At 35.3% G+C, this 11,242-nt stretch overlaps 2 protein-coding genes across 3 annotated transcripts; one reads left to right on the forward strand and one right to left on the reverse strand.

The window, feature by feature from the left end:
• Positions 1 to 599: 599 nt before the first annotated feature.
• LOC111611400 (cleavage and polyadenylation specificity factor subunit 6-like) lies at positions 600 to 8,859 on the forward strand. Of its 2 annotated transcripts, none has more exons than XM_023348061.1 (6): positions 600 to 780; positions 2,727 to 2,803; positions 3,279 to 3,428; positions 3,570 to 3,722; positions 4,086 to 4,211; positions 7,629 to 8,859. In XM_023348061.1, the coding sequence occupies exons 2-6, from the start codon at positions 2,727 to 2,729 to the stop codon at positions 7,711 to 7,713; spliced, it is 591 nt and encodes a 196-aa protein (XP_023203829.1). In that variant the 5' UTR covers positions 600 to 780; the 3' UTR covers positions 7,714 to 8,859. The 2 variants fall into 2 exon arrangements, with proteins under 2 accessions (XP_023203829.1, XP_023203828.1); XM_023348060.1 differs by lacking the exon at positions 7,629 to 8,859 and adding an exon at positions 5,136 to 6,174.
• Positions 8,860 to 8,982: 123 nt separating this feature from the next.
• mrps10 (mitochondrial ribosomal protein S10) lies at positions 8,983 to 10,753 on the reverse strand. The gene is made up of 7 exons (XM_005802599.3): positions 10,663 to 10,753; positions 10,430 to 10,482; positions 9,972 to 10,041; positions 9,730 to 9,869; positions 9,533 to 9,641; positions 9,356 to 9,445; positions 8,983 to 9,261 (listed from the first exon to the last, which is right to left on the reverse strand). Exons 1-7 carry the CDS (start codon positions 10,732 to 10,734, stop codon positions 9,181 to 9,183), a joined length of 615 nt encoding a protein of 204 aa, XP_005802656.1. The 5' UTR covers positions 10,735 to 10,753; the 3' UTR covers positions 8,983 to 9,180.
• Positions 10,754 to 11,242: the final 489 nt, after the last annotated feature.

The raw sequence follows: 11,242 nt of genomic DNA on the forward strand, positions 1-11,242 counted from the left end.
GTTTTTTGTGATTTTTATGTAAATATTGTTTGGGTATTTGGCAGGTTTTTTTATACAAATTATGTTTGTCATTTTCCTCCTCAAATTTGGTAGAATTGTAGATGGGATGAAAAACAACGTTGCTATTTTTAAAATTAAATTTTGCTCACTGGAAGTAAAAAAAAAACCCAAAACATAATTTTCAAATCTTGATTTAATCCCCTTTTTTTAAATGACTGAGATAGTGTCAAAGATTATTAGGTAAATTTTGTGTTGCTATGAAGTGCAAATATATAAGCTGAGTTCAGGTTAACAATTTCTAAACGCCTCTAAAACAGAGAAGACACCTTCATTTTAAGCCTATCCTCTGTAAGTATTTTGTATTTTTTCCTTCTGTTTCTAAAACAATTAATTCTCTAAGTATTCAATGAAAATATCTATTTAACTTGTGATTCAATGTGATTCAGTGTTGAAAAGAGGCAGACAATTACTTTCACGCTAGAAAATTCTGCCAATCAAAATAAAAATATTTGGAAGGCAGGTGACGATTAGCCAATCAAAATCAATACTTATCCCAATGGGCGGGACTCTAACCGTGACGTCTCTCACACAAAGAAATCTCAACCTAGGATGTCTGGCGAAGCCGCCATTTCAAAACGCTTAGGAATTATAGGACCTGTTGGAAAATTTCTATACCTATATTTTTATTTTTCTAAAATATTTTTATTTTGACTAGCAAGTAGAACATTTAATACCCCTTTTTTTAAAGAAATATATATCTTGCCTGTACGACCAATAGGGGTAAGTATTTCCTCCTTTTTTTTCATTTGCCCGAAGCAATGGAAATAATTAGAAAATAACAGAAACGCCCCTTTTCTGCTTAGCTTTAATTGTCCTCATTACACACCCAGTTTTTATTTTTGACTTTTAATTGGGCTATTGTTAATAAAATGTTTAGAAATTCGCTCCATAACATAGAAGACATTGACTTACTTAGTTAGGGATTTTAGCTAATTCCAGGAATTAGCCAGAGCCTTTCAACGGTTTTTGGACAGTTTAATCCAACCTCTTCTGACCTCTTCAGGTGATGGTATTATATGTTGACACATATTGCGAGGGATTGTGTAACATATTAGCTGTATCCAAGTCGTATTAGTTGCTACAGGATAAATATTACAGGCTAATACTGCACCAGCTGCCCGTTAAGATCAAGATAAGAATGCTTCCATTACGTTCGAGGTGTCCTCTATCCATAGTTACTCTACTTAACTTAAAGGTTACATTTTTATGTCATGTATTTTTTTGAGTATTTTTATTAGCCAAAAACGAACTAATAACAGCGGCGTTTAACACTTGAATCTAACATACCAGGCGTATTCCCTCATAGACAACGAGAAATATTCCCGTTTGCTATTAAAAAAAAGCAACAGCTAAGTATTTCCCAAAATCTGGAAGTAAAAACTATAAATTTGTCGTGTGTTCGGTGTACCAGAAAGCAAGACTTCAGAAACTGTACCGTACATTGTGTACAGTAAAAACCCTTTTAGGTCCCGGAATAATATTATTGCTGAAATACTCAACAATACTTCTATCAAATAAGAGGTGAAATAAAATGGGCTTATAATAATTTATGGTATGTTGTTTTTAAATGTGTAAATCTATGTGTTGTATCGCATTTCCAAGATAGTGCTGAGCAGTAGGGGGTTCTCTTTGTCAGATGATAATTGAACAAGGTTCAGAAACATCCTGGGAAAGTATGGAATCGTCATGTCCATTTTCCAGTATGGGATACAAATATTGAATGCAGATAGATACTTTTAAAAAATTTTTCCTTGTCCTGCTGTCTATCCACACATCTATCAGTAATTCTTCCTCTCTCCATCCATTTGTCCATCTCATTATTAATGCATCCACCTTTGCAGATTAGTGTAAAAAGATTAGTATTCATAATTTAAATTAACTAAAACAATAACTCTTGAAATTTGAGTTTGGAAAGTATGTAGGAACTTGTTTAAATAAAGACAGCCACTCCCTAATGTTCCTCATCCATTATTTTTGTTATGAAACATCGAGGCTCTTTCCTGCTGAAATACAAACAAAATTATTGTAATTCACCCTCAGTTTGTTATCTGCTTGAGGTTCTTGTGGACAACCAACCTTTCACATTACAGGATCATCTGGTCACACTAGTCCGCTTTGGATCAGGAGTCACCCGGATGATATATTTATACAGTATCTCTACAATAAGTCTGCCAAAGAAAGCGTATTTTCTCAAATAGTTTTAGGGGTTATTACTCATTTTATGGTAATCTCTGAATATAAGTTTAATGATGACCTTTATTTTTTATGATATATGCGTAGCAGTGGCCCATTTTTTAATTTGTTATTTTAATAGTTCTCTGCTACTCTGGCCAGCACATACCACAGCAAATTTATGAGCACTTCCTCATCACTATCTAAGAAGAAATGTTATTAAAAAAACCCAGCAAAATTAGATGTTATCTGTCTGTATCATGCTTGATTACCTTGTAGCTGCAAGGGATATCTAGAAATTTTATGCATGATTATCTGTTTTTTTTTTTTGTTCTAGACTTTAATTATAAAGCAGAAAGTGTTCTTGAACAGTAGGTGTATTGTTTTAGATTATTGTGGCTTACTTATCTTTATTAATTTATCTGATATTAACATTCAAATTAAGATAAATAATTATCTTTGTAATGGTAATTGTCCTGTCTGACTGTTTTCAGATGGATTCAGACCCTGAACAGAATCCCAAAATGTCTAAGAATGAATCCCAGAGAGGTTCAGGTGACTTCAATTCCAGGTCTGTCCTGTGACATCTTTTAGACTTCTGATATAGTTGTGAAGACAACATGATCAGCTAGTGAGACCTTACAGCTATCTAGAAGTACATGTGTGAATGCACAAAATGGCATTGTTTTCTGTGGCATTTAACACACAGTAAAGTATTCTATTTTGATGTGAGCACCGTCATTTATAAATATCTGACATGCTTGATATTCAGCGAAATACTCTACAAACGTTTTACAAGCTACAGTGAACAAGCATTACTCATCAGTGGTCTTTTTATCTCTTAAAGGGATCACTGCATAACAACGCTCAATGCCTCAAAAATAAAAATCTTTCTCGTCATGTAAAACTTTCCCATTTTCAAACCATAGAACAGATTTTTCTGTTATGATAAAAAAAAAAGAAGCTATTAACTATGAACGTTTATTGTAAATATGAAGCACTGTTTAATCTGAACTGGAGGAGTGGTTTCTGTCTTCCTGTCGCAGAGGACGAGGATCCAAAGGCCGTGGTCGTGGGGGGCGTATGGGCCGAGGCGGTATGCGAGGGGGCCGAGGCGTAATTAAAGCTTTTGGTCCACCAGGACGTGGGAGAGGCCGAGGGAAAGATGGAGCCATGAATGGATTTGGACCCATCAGGTATTCATTTGGATATGTTTACAAGTGTGCCCAGAGTTTTGCCCATGTACTCTCTCTAGGTGTTAGTTTAATGTTTAACACTTTTTGTTTGATACAGTCCATGAGGGGAGTAGAAGTTGACCCTATGCCTTTCTGTTGCAGAGGAATGGGGAGGATGCGACCTTATCCAGACCTCAGAGGTCATCGTGGGAGGGGTGGACCAATGGGGATGGGTCCTCCACCTCCCCTCCCTCCCCCTCCTCCTCCACTTCCGCCCCCTATGCACTTTCGAGCCCCCTTTCCACCCATGCCAAGGTATCTTCCTGACACTATTTTATACAGTACATAAATGTAGTTCAGTTTACTTTTTAGTGTCGATTCACATCATCATCTTTAGGTACATTCCAGACAGATGGGTCCAATTCATAACTTTAATCCAAGTTTTTCTTTTTAAAGATGTATCTCCAAAATCTTTGTATTATTTCTTTTCAAGTTATTTTTTGGCAAGTTTTAGAAATATCACATATATGTCCGCTCTGTCCTTGCTCATTCACTTTTTTATAGTAAAAGTTTTGGTATGTAAGAGCTTAGATTTGTTTCAACAATGAACAGGATCAAGAAATGATCTTATTTGTTCACCGAAACAGTCATGGTTTTGCTTGTTCTGTTTTTTTAAAGGCATGGACCGCCTCCACTCTCACCTCCATGTCACCCTGGTTTCAGAGGGCGCCCACCACACCCACGAGGCAGAGGCATGCCACCACCTGGCCCTCCACGCCATTTCCTCCCTCGCGGACCAAGAGGGTAAGACTTGTTTCAGCTCTAATTTACACGTTAACTCGTCATTTCACATTTATTCCCTCTTTGTTGTCACACTTGTGAGATCCTTTACTCTCTGAGACCTTTTCCTCCCAACCTGTTCCAATGTTTAACTGGTGCTAAAGCCTGCTAAGTTTATTGTGTTTCCACTGACACAGTCAGGCAGTGGACTTTAAAAACTTTGACCATCAGTTTTGTTTTGGTGTTGATTGGTCAAATTAAAAAGAGTAAAATGCACAAAGTGTTCACAAACAGCGCTTGTTTTATACAGAGATATTATGCTAGGGCATCTTTTTAGAAGGATCCTGGCATAACATTAGTGGTTAAATTGTCTGCACACTACGATTCTTTGCAAAAGCATAATAAAACGGGAAGAATCAAACTTTAACTGGATGAGACGTCTATAAAGACATAATGACATGACTGTGATTTGGCTCTGCGGTGGTGGAGAAGCAAAGCTGTTCTTTTTCGACCCCAGTTAAGAACTGGCTGTAGCACCAGCCATGCTTTTCAACTGGAACCTGTTTGGTGGAAAAGCCCTGAGTAAAGATTCTAAAGTCTTCTTTTTCTCTTAAACCTGCTTTATTTATAAATATAACTTTTCCATATTTGTTTGGAATTTGATCTCATGCTAGAACAAAATGACAGCATTATTATTATATGCCTTATGACAACAAACCTCTAGCTAGTTGTTAATTGAGTCTTTAAATAGAAATATGGAAATTTATTAGCATCATGAAGCCAAGCTATTTTAACGGTGCATGACTGACAGAACTGAAAAACACTTCCTTTGCTTCTCACATGTACAGAGTTGATTGAGAATAGTTTAGACATGGCTGCTCTTACCAGAGTTTGCCCCCTATTGGCCAAAGCCAAGTATCCAATGTGTGATTTTATCCTTTTACACAGCTACCACAATGGACCGGTCTCTCCTCCGCCTCACCCCCCACCTGGCAGAGGCCAGAGGTGGCCAGGCCCCCCTGGTGGCCGCCGATTTTAACACAGTCTAAAATCTATAGAACGACTACCTGTTATTGCAGGACTGGCCTAAAATGGAGAAGGGAATGAATCGTCCCTGAACTATGTATCATACAGCATTGAATATCTATAAAACAGTCTGTGGCCAAGTATTATTGGTATTGTTTTCTGGCGAAGAAAGGAAACTTACTTGTTCCACATAACATGATGCATAACTTGGCAATGTGAAAGCATTAACACATTGTGTTGCTCATAAATAATGTTGGCACTGCAGAGACTTTGATATTGTTAAAAGCTGTTCGTAGTTGAACTCGTTGTTCTCAAAGAGGAAAAAAAAATGTTTCGTACATGTTCTGTTATTCTTGTCACCTGTTAGCCTTAACATTTTTCCTGATTTCTAAATAAAGACAAAAAAAATGGTGACACTGTATATTTAAAGGTGGGAGAAGAGGGAGAAAAAAGTACTGTACCCTCAAGGATTAATGTTACGCCCTGGACCTCCCTTGTATTTCCTTTTGTTACATCAAGATAGTTATGTATTATGTCTCAAAATAGTGCAACAGATATTGTTAAACACTTGCTCATTTTGTCAAGTGATAAGACGACATTGAATTTGTCAAGTATTCGTGAATATTTACTTTTATAATATCTTAAATGTGCAGCTATTTTAAGTTATGAGGACTGCTATTTGAAAGATTCATGTTGTTTCCAGCAATCTATTGTGAAATGACACTAAAGCATTATACATAAATAGTATACTGAAGAAATTTAAACAGTAATTCAATTTTATTTATATTCACTTTAGTTAAGTAGAAGTTACTCTTTACTCTGTTTTAGATTTTTGAGGTGTTACTTCATTATTCACTGTAATTAACATCACTTTTGTGAACCTGTGAATGTGTTTTATGAAAACGTTTCAGATATGAGACAGTCGTGAAAGAAAACAAAAATAAAACAAAAAATTAATAAACTCTACTTCTCCTTATTTGTTATTCACAAACAAGTTTGAGAGTTTGAGGCGATTTTCATGTCAGTGCCTTGCAAAAGTCTTCATGCTTACTGAACGGTTCCCCATTTTGTCACGTTGCAACCACATACTCCAATGAACATGATTGGGACTTTGTGTGGTAGACAAACACAACGTAGCATACAATTGTGAACTGGAAAATAATGCTTAATTTTCAAACGTTTTAACAAATAAAAATGTGGATGTCCATTAGTTTTCACCCCCATTTGAATAAACCAATTTTCACTGCAATTGCAGTCTTTTATAGTACGCTCCCACCGTTTTATTTTTTTCCTACTTTCTACTTCACAATTATGCGCTACTTTTTGTTGGTGTGGCATAAAATACTACATATACTTCAGAATTTATTACAAATATGAAAATATGCAGGAAATATGGATATGTTTGCAAGAAACAATGAACAATATGAGTCATATTTTCAGTGAGCCTATATTTTATATTTACATGAATATATTTTATCCATGTAACTTCAGATATTAACTTTATGAATGCTTATATGGAAATATTTTATACACTTTTCCGTTTTGGAAAAAGGTTGTATGTAATGTAGCACATACATGTATTATATTGTCACATCTGTTTACATAGTTTAGCTTAAGAAAAGAGAATCAAATATGTCTATATAGGCTAACTGGAGAGTATAAAACGAGTTTTATAAGAAGTGTTTTTGAATAGAAATGTTACTGGAGGACGTAGGACCGCTCCAATATCAAGGCTTTGAAATGCTCATGTCATGATACAAGAATCAGTGGTAGCATGTCTAAAAGGAGGATATCATCCTGAAAGGATAAACTCACTGAGATGAGTTAGCACTATACATTTTCTGGCTGTTTTAAGAAAAAAAAAAGATATGCTGTTACATTGATGTATGCTGTAAATGTGATCAGGGTTCTTAGACAATATCAGCACTGTAATAGCTCTGGTCTTATTTCTCACTCAGTAGCTTTTAAAGTTATGGCATCTAGTTATATCAATAGATTACTAAAATAAGTAAAAATATATTTGGTTATTGGAATGTCAAGTATACAAGATAAGCTCTTTATTTCTGTTCATCTTTGAGCCCTATTTAGAATGGCTAATTTCTTCAAATAAAACAAGCATTGCTCAATTGAAATCATATGATTTATTTTATCCAAACAAGGACTTTTAATCCTCTTCTAGATGAGAGCGTTTTTATACTTCCAACCATAGAGATGCTGCAGAATGATTAACTCCTTCTGCAGACCCAAGGGGGTTTCTATTCCAGGTGCAGCCCCCTCCCATCATCTGTTTATCTCCATCTCTTCAGCTCTTTCAGTATTTTTTTTTATTTTGCTCTTTCTTCCACCTCTGCAGTCCCCCCTCATGTCTCTAACTGTGGTTGATTATAACAGACTGACTGTTGTTGTCTCCTGAAGGGGGGCACACAGTACAGTTAACCTCCCTGGCCCCAGGAGCCCAGACCCTCCCTTACATCCCTCCTCTCCTTCACCAGCAGCGTGACACCTGAGAAAACGCAACGCCTCAATTGACAAGGTGAGCCTCGTCTTGTGTCTTTAATGCCTCTTTGACAGAGATTTTTTCTTTCAGGACAGAAGGCGCAACTATATTTGAGTTTCATCACATATGGAAAGATGCTGAATATTTATGGGTTAAACTCTTCAGTGCTTCAGTGCCTTTTTTAATGAAATAAAAGAGGCATCTCAGTAAAGAAAAGTGCACTGACGGCTTTAAACTTTATGGAGCTGCACAAGATATCAAATTCTGTTTGTCATCTCAATTAAAATACATATCAGTGTGTGCAGTATTGTAATTACAAAAGGCTGTTTAGATGTAATATTTGGAATGGGTGTATTTTAAGTGCCATGCATGCAAATTCTGCATTTCAGGAAAATGTGGGTTGATCGTGTGAAAAAAATACTGGCAATTATATGCTTTTCTGATATATATAAAGTTAACATGATCTACAAAGGTGACCCATTCAAGAAAGAGCACCACTGCTAACTTGATAATTGAAACAGTCTGTTCAGATGACCATATTGCACTTATGTGCCACTGAAAATAAGCATTAAAAGTTAGGAAAGGTTTATATACACGTGTTCATAAATTCAGTATATCATTTTTATTAACTAGTTTTCAAATTTATCACAGCAATAATTCTGTAAATTGCTGTAATAATGACTAACTGAGTAGAAGCTCTTTAACAATTAAGAATAAGATTTTTTTGCATGTTCTTATTTGAATTTGATTTATGTGTGATTATGAAAGGCTATTGCTTCTCAGAAGAAAATAAGTCTCTGGAGATCAGACATTGGTATGTAAAAATGCATCACAAGTTGCCCATTTCTGTCTGATTACCGAGCATCCTACAAACAGAAGACAATTTATTATGCCTAATCAATTTTAGTTCATTTTGACTGTATATGGGCCTAAAAATCTTTTGATACCTTAAATGATCTAACCTGTTATCCAAACTAAAAATGTTGACACTTTGCATGTTTAACATAGCTAATAAGCAAGCTATGTTTTAATTAACTTATGTAATTTATTTAAAGTGTGCATGTTCTTTTTCATTACTGCTAAAAGCTCCATATGTAGAACGTTGTACTGTGATGTCGGTGTGCCAAGAATTTAATAAACACACACACAAAAAATAAATGTGTGCAGGTCTTTTGTTGTATGCAAGTATGATATAAAGAAATTAACAACTTCAACAACAGATAATCAGTGTATTATATCAACATCATAACTAAAAAAAAACACACTTCCATGTAAGATTTGATTCAAAATTTTACTTAGAAATGAATGTTTACACAAAAAATGAACTGAACATAAAGTGTTTAACACATTAATAAGTGGATACAAAATATGAAGGTAAAGTTCAGTAATCTGCTATGTTTAGAAATATTACAGCATTACCTGTGTACAACCGCTTACACTTTTTCCAGTAAAGAAAATGCATTAGATGACCTATTTACTGGGTTTGTCATCAATAGGGTGATCTTTCCACATGGGTTCAAGAATATGATCTGGAATCTTCTCCACAGCGGTCTGAAATGTGAACAAAGGAGAATAATTAAATATCATGCACAAATTATTAACTCTTTATAAAAGTTGCTGTTCTACTGGTTCTTCACTTCCTTACCTTTGTCACCTCCATGGCTACACCCTCCGGGAGATTCCTCTGGATGTATTCAAGGTACACTTGTGCTGTGCAGCCTGTAACATGCAGTAGCTAAGAAGATGAACACAATAGTTATTAAAATCACTGCATTTTGTCACTGTTCATGGTTGAATTTTGCTTAACAACTGAGGCCTTCACCTCAATACAACGGTAGTGTGTCCTCATCTCATACTGAACCCTGTGCTTCTTGTAGATGTGCACTGACTTCAGTAGCGTCAGTCTCTCTATATCCTTGGGTGGCTCAAAACTGGTAGAAAACAGGAGTAAAAATCTTGACGTTACAAGGTGTTTATAATACTTAAATGAGCTTTTGATGTCCTGCCACTGAGACTCACACTTTGCCCATAGTGATGCCCAGCTCTTTAGCTGCCATCGTGGCAAAGAACTCATAGCTGTCCAGCACAGCTCTGTCATGAGCCTTGACCAGAACAACCACCTTCTGGAAGAGAATGTCGGGCTCGTCTGTGACAGTGATCTGCATAGAAGACCACAAATTACAAATTTAACACCGTCACTCTTTGATAGAAATATTGTTATAATTAAGTTTGAGGTTAAAATACAGAAAAATGCCACTTGCTGTAAAACGAGTTGAAGATAAATATGCGGCTGTGTGGAAGAAAGTGTTGGGTCTCTGTAGCAATTTGAACCTGCACAGGGTGAAATATTACAGCTGTATTCATTATAGAAGCCTGATTAAAATCTCATTACTAGTATTGATTTTAAAGCTGCACTAATTAGGCACATCAAATGTGTTTTGCATTTTACTGACCTTGATTTAAGATAACTTCAATACAATTTTCAGGTATTGTTGCAGAATCAAATCTGTTTGGGGTTTTTTTTCCATTTCTTTTGCCTAAACATTGAATACTTTTCTCACAGTAATGCTTAATATTTTTCCCTTTATTTCTCATTTTCAATGTCCTTAAAACCTGAGAAATGCATACAACTTAACAAAAGAAGCTACTCAAAACTGTTAAAATGTAGTAACATTACTAATTACTGTCTGAAAGCCAGCACAGAGTAAAATAAACTTACCGAGTTTGACTGCAATTCTTGTAATTGGAACAAGCTCCCAAACCTCTCGGTCCCTGTGAACAATAAAGTTAATTAGGTACAAATCTATATATTGTGACATTCATGATGTTGAAGGAGCCACGAGTGACCGAAATGGGGGATTCGAGGACCATTTTTACCAATCCAACGAGCAATAATGTTTCTTAATTATTCAAACAGGATGTTTAAAACAAGAAATGTTATCGTTAACATACCAACTGTGAAATTCCACCTAATATTTTAGCTAAAGAGAATAATTCCCGTCTGAGTACCAAGGGCGCAGCCATGTTTAGTAAGTAGTAAAGAAAAAGACCCTGCAATTTATTTTCTGTACTGCCCCCTTGTGTAGTGGAGAATACACTACATCACGGGATTGATACAAAAAGAATAAAAAACCAAAAAAAGCTTGTCAGTACCATCTTCATTTTTAGCAACAATTTTACGAGCTTTACTTTATTCAGAACATAATTCATATAATGGAATAAAAGAAAAAAAAATCAAAGGCTACTACCATCAATATTTGGCTTATACTTTCTAACATTCAGTTTTAGCTCATTAAATTGATGAAGAAAGTGAGCATTTTAATAGTGTATGATTGAAAAAAAAATGCTATATCCTTTAAATCACTTTTCTGAAGAAGATGTCATACTTCGTCAACCTCGGTTTATATGTAAATAACCATAAGTGTTTTTTATATTGCAGCAAATTTGAATATGTTTTATTTTGCCATAAAAATCATAAAAATCAACATAAAATGCAAGCCAAAGTCAATGGTTAGTAGCTGATAATGAAATA

The sequence above is a fragment of the Xiphophorus maculatus genome, chromosome 15, assembly GCF_002775205.1.
Source record: "Xiphophorus maculatus strain JP 163 A chromosome 15, X_maculatus-5.0-male, whole genome shotgun sequence".
In the NCBI taxonomy this organism is placed as follows: domain Eukaryota; kingdom Metazoa; phylum Chordata; class Actinopteri; order Cyprinodontiformes; family Poeciliidae; genus Xiphophorus; species Xiphophorus maculatus.